The sequence below is a fragment of the Simochromis diagramma genome, unplaced genomic scaffold (genome assembly GCF_900408965.1).
Source record: "Simochromis diagramma unplaced genomic scaffold, fSimDia1.1 OVJJ01000321.1, whole genome shotgun sequence".
In the NCBI taxonomy this organism is placed as follows: domain Eukaryota; kingdom Metazoa; phylum Chordata; class Actinopteri; order Cichliformes; family Cichlidae; genus Simochromis; species Simochromis diagramma.
In genome coordinates this window covers 3,476,697-3,495,424 of record NW_024386772.1, presented here as the reverse complement: position 1 = coordinate 3,495,424, position 18,728 = coordinate 3,476,697, and the positions used below count along the sequence as shown (strand labels likewise).

Sequence of the window (18,728 nt, the reverse complement as noted above, 5' to 3'; positions counted from 1 at the left end):
TACTGCGATGGAGTCAGAGATAGACCTGCTGGTAATTACACTTCCAATGTAAGAGGATCAATTCTACGTAATCAGAGTGCAATCCTACTGAAAATCGAGTGGTTATTCAAGCCACTTTAACATGCAAACTTTACATTTTCGAGGGGATAACATGTCTTTAATAAACATCAGCTGAGATCAAATAAACGATGATGGCTGAGAAGTCTGACTGTGCTGGTGCTCGATATCCAAACACTGCAGAGTGTTTGGAAGGAAAATTAAAAATTTTTTTTTTTACATATGTTGTCCTGTCTTCAAAATCTCTGCAATCCACAGAAATTCAGTTTATGACACCAAAACATAACATTAAATGTTGGATTTTTGGCACAATGTCTCGTAAAATATCCAAAACATACCCAAATGGACACATAAAAACCCCAATGATTAGTTGAAGCAAATAGATTCAACTCTAAAAAGCTGCAGCAAATGAAAACACAAATATTTTTTTACAAACTGAAAACATTTTGATATCTTTTGTGTACATCTGTAGTAGGAGCCAAATGGCAGGTAGTTTAGCTTAGCAAAAAAACAATGAAAAAAAATAATGAAACTGTTACGCTTTGCAAACATTTAGTCAGACATACCTCTTTCTTTTACCTTGCAGCTCTTGTGCAGAAACAAAATAAAGCTATGATGCATTCAGAGTCATTTTGCTGCCTTGAACATATCCAGTTTCCCAATGTTTACCGTCTTTATGCTAAGCTAAGCTAGCTGACAAATGGCAATAGTGTCATATTTACCAAACTGACTCATGCTTTCACATCACAGCGTGTCAAATACTGCTGTTTGTTTAGAAAAGTGTGATACGCACAAGTTATCCTAATTCACTGGCACGGCAATGCTGAACATCACCAACGGTCATGTTGCTCGAAAAATCAACAAAGCCTGTTTATATTTTAATCAGTTGTTTGTTTACCAGGATGTATTCTTTGGGAGCAGCCGTACTCATGCATGTTAAAAAATGATGTTTAGTGGTACCCGGTGAGTTTAAAAGTCAGGGGGTCCCAAAGAAGCATCCATACATGACGAGGTGGAAGCAACACCCTATCTGTTTCCCTGCTGCTGCAGCTGATGGATCACAGCTCTCACACCAAGCTCACCTTTAGTGTTTCTCTGTGATTCTGTGAACTTCTGACAAAACATTAGTATTTGATGCTGTTGGAGACTAAAAGCAAGCTCCACTCACATGAGCGTGGCATCAGTTTTCTCATCTCACACTGAAATAAATTCCCAGAATTTAAAGTTTTTACTTAGAGTTTGAAACACTGCCTGGTTGTTTTTAAATGTTCACAGAGATATTTCAAGCCACATTATTATTACTCATCCACCTTCATCATTGTCATCGTCATTGGGAAGCTTTAAGGATTATAATCAGCAGTTCTTTATGCATCTCTGCATAAAGTGCTTTTAATCTGAGAGCATATCAATGCAATGTTGTGGTAACAGCACAATTCTTATACCAGCAGATGTTGATCAGAATCTTTATTAAAAATACAGATTTGAGGTGGCTTCTGTTTCGAAGCCATATGTCCTATTGTCATGGAAATATGTGGGGTTAGGAGCAGACGGCCAGCAGTCCCTGTATCTCGTGCTCTGCTGAGTTGTGGTGCCACACAGTTTGCTTACACAAAGATTGGCCCTGGGTATGTTTCATATCGATTTGTACTCTGGTCATGTAGGATAAAGATAGACCCCACCCAACAGGACCAACTGCAGCTAAAAAATATCACGTGGCAACAACACACAGAAACACACATGCAGCCCTTCTGGCTGTGAGGACGAGGAGGTGTTGGGGGTCAGAGCGGTTAATAACTGATGTTTCTCCTCCTCAAAGCATGTCCCGTCATTAATGCTTTGTAGTTGACTTTTTTCCTAATTCATAGCTAAAGCGCATATCTGGAGTACGGGTGGGTGGGTGGGGGGCATCTCCATGCAAAGAGGGTGACAGCATTTATGGGAGAGTGCTACTGAGGTTTACAGCCCCTCTCTCATTGATCAAAGCCATTCAAGGCATTAATCATACACTAAACCAATTACCGTGCCATCACACTCCTCTGGCTGTCCATCTAATCTCAGAGACTTCATCAGGACAGCCGAATGCAGCTTCACAAAGAGCCATCACTATTAATGTACAAGGAGGGAATCATAATGATGTCTGCTGTGTGCTTTAAACCTCCGTGGTTCATTCGAGATTGCTATAATTCAGGATAAATGTTTTTCTCATTACCAGGGATCTGTCTGAGAATGAGAGGGGATATGTAATGATCGACATGGTTAATAATAAGACTGATGATGGATGTGTTTGGTTCTATCATTGTTCAGCACTAATGCTTTTTCAAACTTTGATTTACTGGGAAGGAAATGTATTTTTTAAGCTAGCTTTTTAAAATTAAGGTGTCTAAAATGTAGCTTTAAACATCAGTCTAACCACATTTTGTTCATTCTTAGAAATTGCTTAACTTACTTTTAACCCATTACTTATTTATTCAATACATTTGTTTTCAATTTGTTTTGTATTTCAGGAAATTAATATTTATAACATATGAGTTATTTACTGTTTCTAGCATGTAAAATTCAGTTTTTTCTATTTTACGATTGTATTTTGTGCTTTGGATCTCCAAAGCACAACAGAAATATGTCACAATACTGTGTTACATACAGTTTATATGATAGCAGATTATACATAAGACTAAGTTGGCTTGCGTATTTTCAGCACTGTAAATGCAATAAAACTTCCCTACAAGTGTTAAGCTATCGAAATGCTTTGTGTGTGGTAATGTTTATAGGTTTTCTTCTCTTGGTTAACAAAACATGGACAGATGCAGTGTTCACCTCCATGAAGAAGGAGAACTTGTGAGTGGAGTCAGTGCAGAAAGAGTTCAGGCAGTAGGGTGAGGCGGGGACAGTGTTTACCAAACTTAGTCTCTGTCTGCTGCCAAAGTATAATTGGCTGCTCGTGTTAGCGTTATTTATTTACAGCTTTCCTTCGTTGGTCCAGGACAGTGATTGAAACTGATTTGCCACACTCTGTCATATTTTGAAAATTCAGTTACTACTAAGGGACTCGTCCACGCCTTTGCTGTGTTGTGTTTCCCTGCTGGGTGTCTCGCTGACCACAGTCGATTGTGGCAGCCTTCAATCATTGAGCACCCTCTCCACACAGTCACTCAGCTGAACTTGAAATCCATCATCTCAGACTACAGCTGTGGATTGAAGTGTTTATTCTGCTCTGGAGTTTCATGCTAGACGGTTGCTCTAACCAGAACCTGCAGCAGGTGAAGAACTGGTTCTGGTGCTATATCAAAGACTTACTGGAAAGGTAAGTGACAGGTAAGTGATAACACAGCTCCTTTACATAACTGTGACAAAGTACTTGACAGCTAAAATACCACCTTAAATATTCATTATTAATACCCGCAAATCAGGAATTCTTTTTTATTACTAAATAAGGCAAAAATGTGGAAATATATCCAATCAAAAAAACCAAACAAAAGTCTTACAAGTGCACAAGGGTTCATTCGCTGGAGAACAATTTCTTAGTAGTAATAGGCAGCCTCTTTAATTCTCATCAGTCTGGTCTCGGTGCAGTGACCTCCATGGTGCAAAGAGTTAAAGGACCGCTGCTAGCAACAAGACTCTGTTCCAAATGTTGTTTGGAAGAAAACTTCTCTGGATGCTACTTTGTGTTTATTTGGATCCCATTTTGGGCCTATTTTCTGTTAAGTTGTTGCGCTGTTATGAGTTTTTGACCCCGGGAGTAAAGCAAACTTAAAAATGTTGGTCCCAGAAGTGAGGACAAACCAAGCAGACTTAAAGCAATCTGAAACAAAAGATAAAGACATCAGGTTTAATATAAACTGAAGACAGACTATATTTGTCTAATGATCTCAACCAGACACGTAATCAATAAACTCTACACTGATATCTGAGTCTGTTGGTTGTAGCCGTGAGAATTATAAACGACAGCCTTAACGGCATCACAGCCAAAGGCCAGAGTTCTGCACTGTTCTTAGACTGTCTGCAGCCCGGGCTTAATCTGATAATGTCTGGTCTGTAATTTGGCCTTAGTGGGCAATAAAGAGGGCAAGGTGAAGACCAATAAAATAGTCATGTTCGTCAGTGACTGTGTGTGCTGTCTCAGCGGAGCTCCGGTGAGGGCAAAATGAAGCCCATCCATCGCCGGCTGCACAGCATTGACAGTGCAGTGCAATAGAGCTCAGTCACTTTACACAGTGTGTTATCAGATGAAGGGGGGAGGCAGCCCAGAGCAGCGATACTGTCGGAGGAGAGGGGGCTCAGTTTTTACTCCAACAAGTGGCCGTATTCGCTTCCATCTACGCTGCCCTCGACTTGTAACTGTAATCCGTCCCATGCAGCTGTACGTACAGGGGATCGGTGTCATAATACAGTGTAATGCCACTTTAGGGCCAGAGCATTAGCCTGGGTGGGCATGCTCCAGCTGGGTAATCCTTATCTGATTGGACTATGAGACTAATCCTGCTCTTTTCTGCCACTCTGCACTGCTATCTTCTTTTATCTCATCCTGCCTCTCTGTTATGCACTGAGCACAAACATCACTATTCAAACATGCACAATATGCACAGAAATGACTCCCACATGTGTTTTCAGATGCACCAATGTGCAGTACACAGATACTCCCACATACAAATACATAAAATCATGAGGCAGGAAGGGTGAACTGTGATCTGGGGTGATGGACAGGAGCTGTGTAAGTCTCCTATAGTACGTCACCTCTTAACATAACAACAAAAAGACACACCCACATGTTGCCTTTGACTCTTTAGAGCCCTTATGAAGAAAACCTGAGTAGCAGCACAAAATTCAAGCATGCTGGGTAGTATATATGTAGCACCTTAGCAATATGAGTACACACGAGCACATACACATCTGGCAGCACAGATATTTAAGGGCCAATTTTACACCTGGGGATGATAGAACAATAAACTCTGTGATCAGAGGATGCCCTTCTCTACCATTTCAGCCACAGCCAACTTAATATGCACCCATTTGAATGATCAGCCACTGGATACATTTTAATAACCCATGACGGAGATCAGTTTGTTGATACCTCGACTATAAGCGGCTGTAAAAATGTCACCTCCCTGATTTGATAACTCTGCATACCTTTATGGCTAACCTGGCTTTACAGATGTTGCTCTGGTGCTTTTCTGCAGACAGATGTGATCATTTTTGGATTGACTGTTAGTAGCTAACATGTTAGCAAAGTGTGTGTTAAATTGAAGTTCAGTTGAAGCCTAGCCAGCAGCTATACTCTACAGCTGCCTGTGTCAGTGAATTTAAAGAAATTGTCCCCACACAGCTGCCATGAAGAACAACATAACAAAAAAATGCCCTGTTTTTGTACACATGCATATCTCTGCTATAAAGTTGGACATTTTAACTCGGTCTTTAGGGATGACTCACTTTCGGAGCCAGCCTCAACAGCAGTTTTTTTGCACCTCTGCGATGGCCTTCATCCCCAGAGGATGCTACTTGATCTCAACAGATGCTGGGTGAATTGGCACAAAAACGCTTTTGTGAAACCTATTTATGTTTCCCTGATAATATAGGTTCAACATAGGCTGTGCTAGAATGATGAACAGGTTGATATTTTACCTGCTAAAGATATTAATGTCGCCAGCATGTACAGACTCACAAACAACATGGGTTCAAAGTCTTGTTTAAAAATGCTGCAAATATTCTAAATATATTTTCTTTACCTGCAACATTATGCAACAAGAATGAACCTGATCTCTTTTGGATTTGGACTGTGATTCAGACAAAACAGGAAATTTAAGGACACCAACTGGGACTTTAGAATATAAAGGGTATTTCTTTGACATTTCATAAATCATAGGTCAAATGATTAGATGAAAAAGCATCCATCCATCCATCCATCCATCCCACCATTCTCTTCTGCTTATCCAGTTTAAGGGTTGTAGCAGGTTGGAGTGTGTGCCAGCTCTCAAAGGGCGAGAGGCGGTGTAAACCCTGGAAGAAGCGAACACTAAGTGAAAAAACTTTCACAGCTTAGTTAGTTATTGTATTTTAGCTTTTGTGGTTTGGACACAGCTAGAAAGACTTAGATTAGTCTCACTGCTTTAGGTCCAGGCACAAAAGAAAAATGTGGCCCTCTTTCATCATGAAGTCCACCATTTCTCTCCAACGTCTCTTCCTAAACTGTGTCCTCATCCTGAAGCCACAGTAGAGCCTGAGGGTGGCGCTGTAATGAAGACGAATGCCTCAGATTACGAGCGACGTGCACGAGGAGGGGGGAGCAGAGGCGGCTTTTTTACAGACGTCCCAGATAGGACGGAGGAGCGGCGGCCTCCAGGGACCAATTCATCCGCATCACACATGTTTACTCTGCACCGTTCATGCTTCACCAGCTGAATCTCTCTCTGCACCCACACTGTGTGCAACCACATCTGTGTGTATGTGGAACCGCAGTCACTGGACTTCTAATGCTGGTTTAAGGCTGAATGGCAAAGGACCAAAAAGAACTAAAGTAATGTCTGGATAAAATCAAACAACTAAAAAGAAAATTAAGCCACTGTTCAGTGTGCACTGATTAAAGCCCCAGGTTCACCTAAACTAATAAAAAATTTGACAAGAGGATCAAAAACTGAAGGAAGACGGACACAGAATAAATAAAAATCTAAACCTTTTCAAGGAAACTCCTAAAATTGTGCCACGTTAATGCGTTTTCATATAAGTGATCAAGAGCTATATTAAGAAATAGTACTTAGTATTTTTCAGATTAGTATTTTCACACTAATACTGAAAGTTTTCTAGACTTGCAGTGCATAAAAGAATCTGATGTTTCTCTCAAAATAAAGCCATCAAAGGCACTTTTTAGTCCTAGAAACCTCCTAAAGCATGATGATGGTCCTGTTTCTAGAGCTGCTTTATCCTAAAAGCATGAAAGCAGTTGATTTATTGAATAGAAAAGCTGGAAAAAGTGACGGTTTGCTTAAAAAAAAAAAGAGTTAGATGCTAAAACAACTGATCAATTATTACTCTTCATTGCAGCTTGTGTTATCCATGCGATGACATAACTGGTAACTGTGCTGTAATGTGCTGGCTGATTATGACATTGTTCCAGTTAAAACGATCTCCTCAGGGGGTCCAACAGAAATCATCTGATGTCCCTGGAACCAATCACATCTCAGGAATGTGACAGCAAGTGATCCATCCCCAGAGAGCTTTGAACAGAGTGACGCATTCCGTTTGAACTTTAGTCATATCCATGAGGAATTTTGCAGTTGACAATAAGAGTCCTATATCTGAGGCATAAAGTTTTGTATTATGTGCATGTTCTTGCAAAAGCACAGAAACACACAAAATTCTTCTACCTGCAGACATGTTTGAGAAATTGTTGGCCACATGATGAAAAACTCAGCCTGCATATTGATAAATGCACCGGCACGATTTGACTAAATTTGCCTTACTTATTGATTACCAATCTATTTATTTACTCAAATGATATTAGGTCCAAAATATAAAGCATTAACTATTAGGGCTGCCACAAACAATTATTTTGATAGTCGACTAGTCACCGATTATTTATGCGATTAGTCGACTAATCAGATCATCATCCACTGGACGTAAAACTACAGCTTATTGCACCAGCAGCATCTGCTCTTATATAACTATCATTAGCTTACAGCTTTAAGCTTTTAAGGTGCTAACTAAAAATAAAGACAAGATGATAGTTTATTCAATTTTAATGAAATTTGCAGATTGTTTCGGTAAAGTTTAATAAACTCCTTGCTATCTAAAATATAACAGGACACCGGAGTATATTCTCCAGCATCTCACACTTCTGATAATCAGCTGTCTGCTTGACGTTTATTCAGCTGTGTAAAAACTATAACTTTAATCTCAGCCAAACCGATTTACTCAGGAACAAATAAAATACTAAAAAAAAAAAAAAAAAAGCCAAACAACAACATTTTTAATTTATCTAAGTGACTCATATATATTTAACCTGAGTCGCGAAAGACGGCGGTGGGTTTGAAAACAATTTGCCGGGAGTCCGGTGTTCTCACGGCGCTAGTGACCTAGCCCCCGGCTAGCTATCGAGCTAGTGGGTAACAGACGTCTCCGAAAACGTCGGAGCGCTTTTGAAAATATGTGGTGTCCTGATAAACTGAGCCGATATTTGAGGTTTACAGAGCTACATTCTCGCCTGAAAATATGTTAAACGTTTATTTTGTGACCCAGAAAGAATAATAAGAGCAATATTAAAACTAACTAGCTACCGCCATTGTTGGAAACTAAGCTGGGCCGCGCTATGAATTCTGGGACACAGCTGCTTCTTCTTCGGGGTTTAACGGCAGCTGGCATCCTTGTACATGCAGTGCTGCCATCTTCTGTTTCAGTCCGTTATTACACTCTTAAATCCTACTACCGGTACTTATTCCTGCGTCTTTTGCGATCTTACAAAGCTTCAAACGACACGTCGACTATTAAATCGATTTTGATAGTCGACGTAATCATGACTAGTCGACAAATCGTGGCAGCCCTATTAACTATGAAGATACACCATGATCACATCACGTTGCTGATATGATGAGATCATTTGTAAGTAAGGCTGACATAAATGCTTGTGAGCAGTAGTGAAATAGAGCCTGCAGATGTGGTTTTGAGGCTTTGCCCTCAGCCTCTTGAACTTTATGTTGTTCAGAGTCAGTTTAAAGGTGAATCCAAATTCATAAAAGAAAGGTTTTATTCAAGCAGTAAGTAAAGCCACACAGTCAAAGTTAAGTACAAAAAACAGAATCCAAAGGTGAGCAATTCCAAACGGAAGTACAGACCCATTGGTGAGAACAGTGATAAGGAACAAAGAAACTGAAGGGACAAAACCAAAGAGGACAACAGACAGGATCAGAAACAGGAGGAGAACAAGACACAGGTGGATGTAATCAGCACGATCAGACAGGCAAGAAGTTAAAACCAAAACAAAACATCCAAGAAAAGAAAAGTAGTACAGGAAGCCAAAAATACTGAAGCAAAATACACACGACCAAACACAGAAACAAGAAAACTCACACTTAACAAGACTGACTCAAAGAAACACTGCACCACAAAGATGCAACTAAGGGAGGGAGGTACAGCTGAAAACTAGAGGCATGAGCCTAAACAGAAACCAGTGCTCAGATAATGCTGCACAAACTCAAACTCAGTGATGAATACACCAAAGGAGGAATCCTGAACTAAAGCCAACACAAAAGTCAAAGCTTTAAAACCAACAACACAAAACCTTCACAACACATGTGACCTAAAAAGTAACAGTTTTATAGAAATGTTTATAGATTTATATATACATTTATTTTATAGATATTGTAAAACTCAGTAAATGCCAGCATCTAGAAAACTATTAGCAATAACCGCTTTCCGTCACTCTTAGCTCAATGCGTCCCAAGTTGCTACTGCAAAAGCTCTGGATGCAAATTATGCGGTGTCATAATAAACGGAAAAATTAGTTCCCCCAGAAATAAAAAAAAAAAAAATTTTAAATGCTGTTGCACAACTTGCTGTTGTTTTTGAGAAAGATTTAGTGATGAAAAATCACATATGGCATCCTGTTATAACTGTTATCCATGTGATTTCCACATTTCTTTAAATGCCCCTGAACCCACCAAAGTCTGAACAATGTCTTCCCGTCATCAGTGCAAGATGGCAGCTTCCATTTCTGCCTCATTTTGGTGTCACTTTTGCTCACTGAGAGAAAGTTGTGACATTTTTTCAATTTTCATATAAAGCCGATTTGTTGAAACAACAGTTCAAATCAATTTCTGAGAAAGAAAAGCAGCAAATCCTAAAATGTGCAACAAACAGTGTTGACTGATCAGTTATTTCAGCTTTAGAAAGGAAAAGTGAACATCTGCTAAATCAATACGAGATATTCTGTGTTTTACCCAGCGCAAACCTCCAAAGCACACTTGCACGGTTTTATACTGAGGGAAAGTAAATGATCAGTTTTCTGTAGATCCACAGGAGAAAGATTTTTCTGTTTCTCTGACAAGCAGTGAGCGGAGCAGAGGTCGAGGTGCACCCAGTGTGGGTATTCCCATTTTGCTTTTTCACAGGTTCTCTTCTTCTGTAGCTGTTATACAAACACAAACGGTCGCCTACCTGCGTACACTCAGTAAGCAGAATGTGTGGGATACCGAGCTGCCAAACACACAGTCTGCATTCACTGCTGCGAGGAGGATGGAGCGACCACTTCAACTATTTGCAGCCTCAGCCGCTGCCTGATCACCAGCTCACTTTAGAGGAACCGGGGAACCGTGAATACTATCCGTCTTGGCACTTTGATTTAATAGAGCAGAGCTACAAATTGAAGCCTAATTAACATCTGAAATGTAAACTTGATATCTCTCCTCCTGACTCTCTATGTGCTGAAACAAGGCAGGGTTTGGTGCTTATCGCTGCCTCTCTCCAGCTGCATCCGCTCTATATTTTCCTATTTTTCAATTTCCCCCTCACAATTTTTGGTATAAAATTGCTCAAACTACCTATAATTAAATGTACTCGCTTTTTAAGACCCAATTTCCTGAGCAGGAAGTCATTTGAATTAGAATTTAAATGAATCTGACCCCGCTGAGTAAATGCAGTGGCCCCATTTTTCCACTCCCCTGCCTCTTCTGGGCCGGGGATCATTCATGAATCACAAATGACAAATCTGGGTTTATTTCCTGCCATTTTGATCCTGGATTCAAAGGAAGAAGCACATTGTGCTAATGCAAAAGGAACACACACACACATGCGCGCACAGCGAGTCTAAGTGTGATGTTTTTTGCTCTCATCTTGACTCCGTGCTGTTCTGTTTGCCAATTAAATAATGGCCTGGCAGGGATAAAAGCCAGTCACTGTCACAATTACACTCCAGCTGTAACTGTGATCCTATGTCGACTAATATAATCACTGTATCAGTGTTTAGTGTTATTCCTCTTATTTATCAGGTGAAGGCCAGCTGAGCTCTTTTGCCTCACATCTCGAGCTGTGTTGGTGAGACCGCAGCTTTCTGATCCCAGCACCTGAGCAGCTTCTCGGGAACAGCTGAGGTGTCAATGCTGTGATCGGAAGAAGGGCTGTGCACCAAATAAAGGTGTTTTTAAGGGTAAATGTATTGAATCTCATTAACAGGAACAGCAGCATGACTTGAATACCATTACACTCCTTGTTCTTTACTTTACTTTTCATTTTCAGAGTGACATATTTCCGTTGTTGCATATCGGGCATATCTATTTTTTTTTTTTAGCAGACCTGCAAGTAATGATTATTTTTGTGCTCCAGGTTATTTAGAGTTTTGCCTTGAAATTGCTGAAAAAGCATAAAATACTTGTTAATTTGCTTTTATATTCAGACTTTAATAGTTATGACAAAAAAGCAGCAAATCATCAGACTCAACAAGGAAACGTTCAGTATGTTCAACTGACTGGCATCTAAAATTCAGTGCCAAATCACAACAATGATGGCCTCAAGGCACTTTACAATAGTTTTAAACCAGGAAACGTTCAGCCATATTTAATTTAAATGTTTTGTTCGGATATTCATTCACCCCAACCTCCTCCCTACAGGGACTCTGTGGCATTGTAGCAGTGTCCCCTGACTTCCTAATTTGTTCCTGTCATATTTACTAAAAATGAAAGAAATGTCAATTTTACACAACTAGGGAGAATTTTTAAACATGACAAATCTTAATATATATTTTTTTCATTTTAAAGCAAAAGCACATTGTTTCACACATCATTCAAATGTCATTTTTGTGTCTAAACATTTGACGTGGCAACATATTTGTTTTTTCTTTGAATATATTATCAGTCTTTAACTGGATGTTGACAAAAAGATTCTTATTTTCACATCCAGCTCCAAATCACTTGGATCTGAGTTTGTATCCAGCTAATAAATTTCCAATTTCCACTCCTGTTTTTTGGTCTGTTTTTGGTCTCCTCCACCTTCGCCCTCTGTTTAGTCTCTTACAACCTGCTGTTTCATAGTGAGCAGAAATCAAAGAGGGAGGTGCACTGCCTCCACAGATAAATAATGACCTTAAACTCTCCTTAAAGCTCTGTAAGCCAAGAAAAGCTGTAGATTTGGTCAATAATTCATCCCTACTCCACAAGCGACCTCTTTCACACTGCCATTTTATCATAGTTATTTTAAAGATATTCATTATAGCGGCTTTAAATGTTTCTTCTTCTTAAACTTTGAACAGAGGGTGCTGCTTATCACAGGCGGCAGAAGAGCATGAAGTCAGCCACTGAGGCCTTTCAGGGGCTCACAGCTAAGACGATGAACAGATTTGTAACGCTCTGTGCCCTCACAAGGTTACAGCACCTCACTCCAAGTCAGCACCGACCGCCTCCACCGGGGCATGACAGGAAACACGCCGCCGCCGTCTGACAGGGCAGACACTCGAGGTCGTCTGAAAACCTGCACTCAGGACGTGAGGCAGTTTGACATCTCAGAAAGTACCGGGCACAGGGAGGTCGAAGGTTATATGACAGGCAGCCCTGCCATCATCAGGGTTGTCAGGCAGGTCAGGCCTGCTGACAGATGTGACTGCATCTCGACTTTTGGGTCCTCACACTCTGTCCAATGTGCTGCCCCGGTGTCACATCCTCTTTAAAGGTACAGATCTCCTGCAGCTTCCTTTAATTAGGGTTAGACCAGCTTATTGGCATGCCAATATATCAGGGTGATATATGATGAAGGTTCATCTCCACCTACAGCCTGTGAATGTGTTGTTAATTTATTATTTAAACTCTAAAGCCGGACTGAATAAACAATTCCAGACTGGTGTGGGTGACTTTTATGCAACCGGAAACCTGATTCAGCCTGCCTGCAGGAGCTAAACACCAAAATTAACCGTTGAAGTGCAGCAATTCAGTTTCGTGATTTTTATATAAGGGCTTATTTTACACCAGGTAAAAGTTACAATAGTTTCTTCCAAAGCTCAAAACTGCTGAGATTTAATGAGTTACATTAGTTTTAGACCGAATTTATGTGGAAAGCCTACTTTTTGGGATCCATGCTAACTTTTCTTGACCTTGTGATCCATTGCAAGATGCAGATGCCATTTCTACCAATATAAGTTTTGGTTTGTTCATGAAAGAGATGAAAACTGAAACCATCCACAAATTCAGAAAAACTCATTCTAATCCGAATTGTTCTCATCTATTAGCTGCACATCCCTGTAGTCCTTTGGGTTTTCCTCACAGAAACCTGTTTCACCCTGCTGGAAAATGGACTTGTCATTTCGGCTAAAAGTGAAATTTCTCTGTTTCTTTTTCAACAAAACATAACTAATACCTGAAAAGTGCTAAAAAGTGAAGTTCATTTCAAACAGATTTAGAACATGAAACCTAAATGATGGTGTCAGGTCTTTCCAGCTCGTTGATTTGTTTGGTATAAGGTAGAAATCTCCTTCCCCATGAATGCAGAACACATATAAGCTCATAAGCAGCAGCCAGGTCACATGTTGCATTTTTACTTTCCTTCTATCACATTGTATCATTTGAGGCACCAAGAAGGTCAGTGACGTATTCAGTATCCTAAGAGATCTTTTGGCTTTTGACACACATTTAAACACCCTTTGCAGGCAAACTCTGCAGTGGATCTCATTTACATTGAGTAGCATAGAAAAAGAGAGAGAATAGGTTCACCTCCCACAGTACACTTGTGTCGTGGCAGTGCTGAGGCCTCTTGGGCGGGCGGCTTCAAACGCACGCAAATGAACACGTTGGGAAAGTTTATGTTGCACTACAGCACCACAGAAGAACCGACTTTCCTCTTACCTTCCAAGCAACACGTCCTCCACAGGCCCGAGTGGGTCATCACCTCCTCGTTCTTCTTGCTGGTCTCGTTCTCGCTCATGGACTTGGTCCTGCAGACGCCGCGGGAGTACAGCCAGTAGTCCGTGCCGACCGCGATGGTCATGAGGCTGAAGGCCGCGAAGGCGCCCACCGTGGTCAGCAGCATCTGGACTCCGCGGTCGAACAGACCCATGTTTCCGCATTCCATGAAAGGGGGACCCCCTTTCCTCTTGATGTATAGGAAGTAAATATTTGAAAATTTGCGGGACCAAATCAAACCGAAAAAAACGGGATATACTCGAGCGGAAGGAGAGGGAAGAAGGAGGCGGAGGATGCGGTAGGAACCTTATGGTTGCGTTTGGGTGAGGACCAAAACAAGAGAAAAAACTAACTATGGCAGAGAGAAGGGGGAGAGAGGAAGAGCCGGTGAAGTCTCTCCTCTCTGTTTGTTTTAACTTTCACACCCAAAAAGATGTGTGGAAAAATTAGGTATGCAGAGGATGACAGCACCTCAGCAGGCCTGGAGCTGCAGATGGAGCCCAGCACTGGAGCCACTTGCAGCAAGAAAACAAAAGCTACAAATGTGATTATTAACACAGATCTATGACTGGTTAATTAAAGCCTAGGGTAACTAAGAGGAGCCTAAAAACAAAAGCAAGGCTGATTTTGTACAGGCCGGTCAAAAAACAACCTGTTCGTTGACTTGTAGAGATCACAGCTATAAGCACTGAGCTGAATTTACACGAGCTCAAATGGAGCAAAGAGACAGCTGGGTGGGTGGGGGGTGCGGTGTTGGAGTAATGGCAGGTTTGAAGTACAACAGTTCAATACGTCTGTTACAACAAGTTGCTTTAGTCAAAGGCTATAACATTACGTTTACTAGTAAGAATTCAGAAATAGAGCTATTCTAAAGACTATTGTTGTTATTAATAGTATTATTCTAGTGGCTTTTATTAGTAAAAATAAACTGGGGAAGGAAACGAAGGACAAAATCTAAATCTGTCATATTAGTGGTGACAGCGAAGAGTAAACAAACGGACCGATTCGAGTCCTGTCGAGAGGAAATAAAAGCGATTCCCTGCGTGTTTTATAACAGCCTGTTGTGAGGTTAAAAGCAAACCTGTCTTCTCACAAATCAACCCGGTGGAATGAGGAAATCAAGGCTCAACGACTAAATTAATTCATTAGCCGGCGCAAAGAAACACACACGCTCAAAACCAGATCGAAACCTACGTAAACCTAACAAAAATAGTAATAAATTAGTTTAAAAAATTATAAATTAACCGCTTAGATTTTCCTTTTTCCTAAAATTTTGATCCCCAGTTTCCATATGTAGCCCTATAGCTCTGGGAAGGTTTCCGCCGAAAATGGGGGTCTGCGGTCAGAGGAGGTTCGGTGGTCGACGATCCGGAGAGAGCGGGGAGCATCCAGCAAGGCAAGCCGACCATCACTCGACATGGAGCCGGCAGGAGGAGGATGAGGAGTCGGTGTGGGCGCCGCCGCAACCCACGGTGCTTCTTCGGCGGATGGAGGAGGATGGTGCTGCTGCTGCTGCGTGGATATCCAAATTCACCGTGGCAGTATCACACCCAGGACGGTCCCGTATGTATAGCCCTTGCGCCATGTAATAACAAGAAAAAATAAATTCTGATGAAGGCTGCGATCCCCCTGCTCTCGCCTCCTCCTCCTCTTCTTCTTCTTCTTCTTCTGCTGCTTCTGCCGCTGCTCTCTCTCCTGCGCTCTCGGGTGCAGGTTCGGCCGCTTTTGCAGGAAGGGGGTGAAAAAATGATATTACACAATCAGGAGAGCGACTCGCACAGATCCACGGACAGCGCTGGTGTTGTCACGATGTCAATGTGAGCAGCGCTATACATTCAACATATCCACTCCAGCCGTTTCCCACCTTTTTCCTCGGACGCTGAGTGATGTCAGTGTAAAGAAGCCGCTCTTGAATCGGAGGGTCACTTTCCTCCTCCTTCCGCTCTGGCGACGCTTTAAAGGCCCACAGTGTCGGCGTGTGTGCGCGCGCTCAGCGCTGCAGCAATGGAGGCCAGTTGCTGGAAAGATATTAAAGATTTTTTAATTCCGTTTCTGTGAGTGGTGGAGGGGACGGAAGGAGGGGGTGTTGCGATGGTGGACTCTCTCTCCCCCCTCGCTTTCTCGCTCTTCTTGAATGGTGGGTTGCATTTGTGCACACATGCTGGAATTTACGCATTTAATGGCTTTATTGTGATGATTATCGCCCGATCCAGTCGTTGCAGCTCTCGCACTCTTCTGTGAAGTAGCCACACTAAATGTCACTTTTCTCGCGTTTTTGTTGTTTTTGTTTTGTTCTTTGTTACTGAAAGCCTCGATTTTTCAGCTACAGCGCACGGCGTTACAGGCAGACATCCCCGCTCTGATTACGCGATTTTTCTTTAATTATGCTTAGTAGCGAGAGTGAATGAGGCTTGGCTGACATTGAGTGTTTGAAGATATGAACCCAGCGGTACATTCAATTATTATTTTATTATTATTTATTTTTTATAATGACGGGCTCCTGTGTAAGTAATGTCCGGCATTAGCGCAGCGATGTTGTGTGAGTGTTGTGAGAGAGGCTGTGGTGCTGAAAGAACAGCTCCCTGAAGCGCTGATGTCCCTTCGTGGAGTTTGTCGCCCCCTGGTGTTCAAACGTGTGTATTACAATTGATAAAACCTGTGTAACCCAAAGACATCGAACCTCTGAGGTCCCATGAAATTATTTTCTCAGTTAATTAGAGGTGCTCACCTTATTTTCAAAATAACACACTATAAATTAAAGCTCTAAGTTGTTACTTAAATTAAAAGTATACAAGAATCATCATACGTAACTTTAACCTTACTTAATCTTCAAGCTACCAGGTGGATTTATTTCGGACTCCTTAGATTTTCCTTTTTCCTAAAATTTTGATCCCCAGCTTCCATATGTAACCCTATAGCTCTGGGAAGGTTTCCACCGAAAATGAATATTATTTACATGTGACAATATTTCCTACCATGAATTTGTCTTTTTACTTTTCCTATAAAATCATATAGTATTTTAATGCCCATGTTTCATGTGTCTCGTTGCCCTTGTATTTTCTCTTCAAACCTTTCAGACTTGAATAAAATGCATTTATTTGATCACTTAGTTAATGTGAACATGCTATTTGAAAAAAGGAAAAGAGTTATATGAGTTATACACTGTACTTTTTCCACATTACTGAAGCAACAGACAGTAATAAAAATGTGCTTCTGTGATTTACAGCTAGTAAGTTAACTGAGTGTGTACTGTCATGAAATAACAAAAAATTAAGAAAGTGAATAAAAGTGAATAATAAGTCATGTTGAGGTATTATTTCAGTATTTTTAGATTAGAGGATCATCAGGGGGTCCTTTTGTCCCTCTGTGGGGGGAAACTCCCACTAGGTTTAAATCTGGGACTCCTCACCATTTGACCTTAGAACTGAAGAAGCTTCTCGGATGAGAGGTGAAACGTCTTCAAGCAACTTAAAGAAGTCCAGACGCTTTTCTTTGCAAGCTCCTTTGACTACAATGACCTGGATGACTGAGAACCTTCACAGACATATTCAGTATTTTTGTTTTATGTCATTTTATATCTTGGCCTCTATATTGTTTTCAAGTTTTGCACGATTACTGACCACTTCAGTCACTTTATGGACCGAGACTATCAGTACAGCTACAATGACTTGTGATTATGAAATTAATTAGCTATATAAAATTCTTTAAGCAGGCCACAGAGTTCTGTCAGTATGTTCCTGAAACACATGGTTTAAGACAGTTGCTTTTGAGATTGCTAATTTAAGGTCATTTTAGGTCTTTAGGTGGAAGTAGGGGGGGAAAGGCCTTAAAACAATGCTAAACTGGGGGATCTTTTGTTTATTCTTTATGTTTTTATTATTGTTCTTGTTAATACATCTTTGTCTGTCTCCCATTTTCACCTAGAGCCAGCTTAAAATCAACAAGACCTCAGGAAGGTTTGAATCTGCTTTAAGTGACAGGGCTAAACCCAGCACCAATTCGCTGCACATATACAGTACAGAAATAATGGGACTTATAGGAATGTATCAAATGTGTAAATGTGAAAATCCAACAGACAAAAAAAAATTTCAAAGAAAAAAAAAGTTTAGCATAGGCTGTCTTCTGTTGTCCCCCCTTAAAAATATAGAAGAAACTGCAGAAAGGCTACTTTTAATTACACATATGTATCTTTTGGCTTTTGAAAAGCCACACACACAATATTCAAGGAAGAATGTATTTGTAGGTACAGACTCTACATCCGTTACTCAAAAAATAAATAGCTAATTATAAAAAGTTGTCATCAAATATACAAATAAAGACAAGATTCTTGGGAATTTCCCCATTGCATTATTTGCAATAATGATATTTTAAAAACTTTGATATAGGATTGCCCAAGAACGTATCTTTGAAAAAATACAAAGACAGCCTCTGAAATTGCAAAGCCCTGATTTTATATATTGTAAAAAAATTCACGCCCTTCAAAGTACTTACTGTGCTATCTAATCTGCTGACCCATGGGTGCTCCTTTACCCAGACATTCAATCTAATCAGATTTAATTACTGAGGATGGAAACAAACGTTCAAAGTCTGACCACCCTTAAGGCAGCCTCTGTTTTTTTAAATCTTATTTTACCCCAGAGTGCAATTTCCCGAAGGCCGTCCTGGACCCAAAGCTCCAGGGACGCTCTAACAAGCTCCCGATTAGGGCTGGATTTGCAGCTTGCTGAGTTACTGTCAGATTGGCATAAAGAGTGCACATGGGACCAGTGCAAGTGTGGTTCTGAAGGCCTAAATTTGTGAGCC

The 18,728-nt window shown here is 40.8% G+C and overlaps 1 protein-coding gene across 1 annotated transcript in view; it reads right to left on the bottom strand.

Annotated features, from left to right (window-relative positions):
• cacng2a (calcium channel, voltage-dependent, gamma subunit 2a) overlaps positions 1–16,190 on the bottom strand; it is an 83,034-nt gene extending 66,844 nt beyond the window's left edge. The window contains exons 1-2 of the mRNA XM_040043128.1: positions 15,790–16,190; positions 13,869–15,647 (exon numbers count right to left, since the gene is read on the bottom strand). Coding sequence (XP_039899062.1) covers positions 13,869–14,094 — 226 coding nt within the window. The 5' untranslated portion in view covers positions 14,095–15,647; positions 15,790–16,190. The remainder of the gene's footprint in view (positions 1–13,868; positions 15,648–15,789) is intronic.
• Between the last annotated feature and the right edge of the window lie 2,538 nt (positions 16,191–18,728).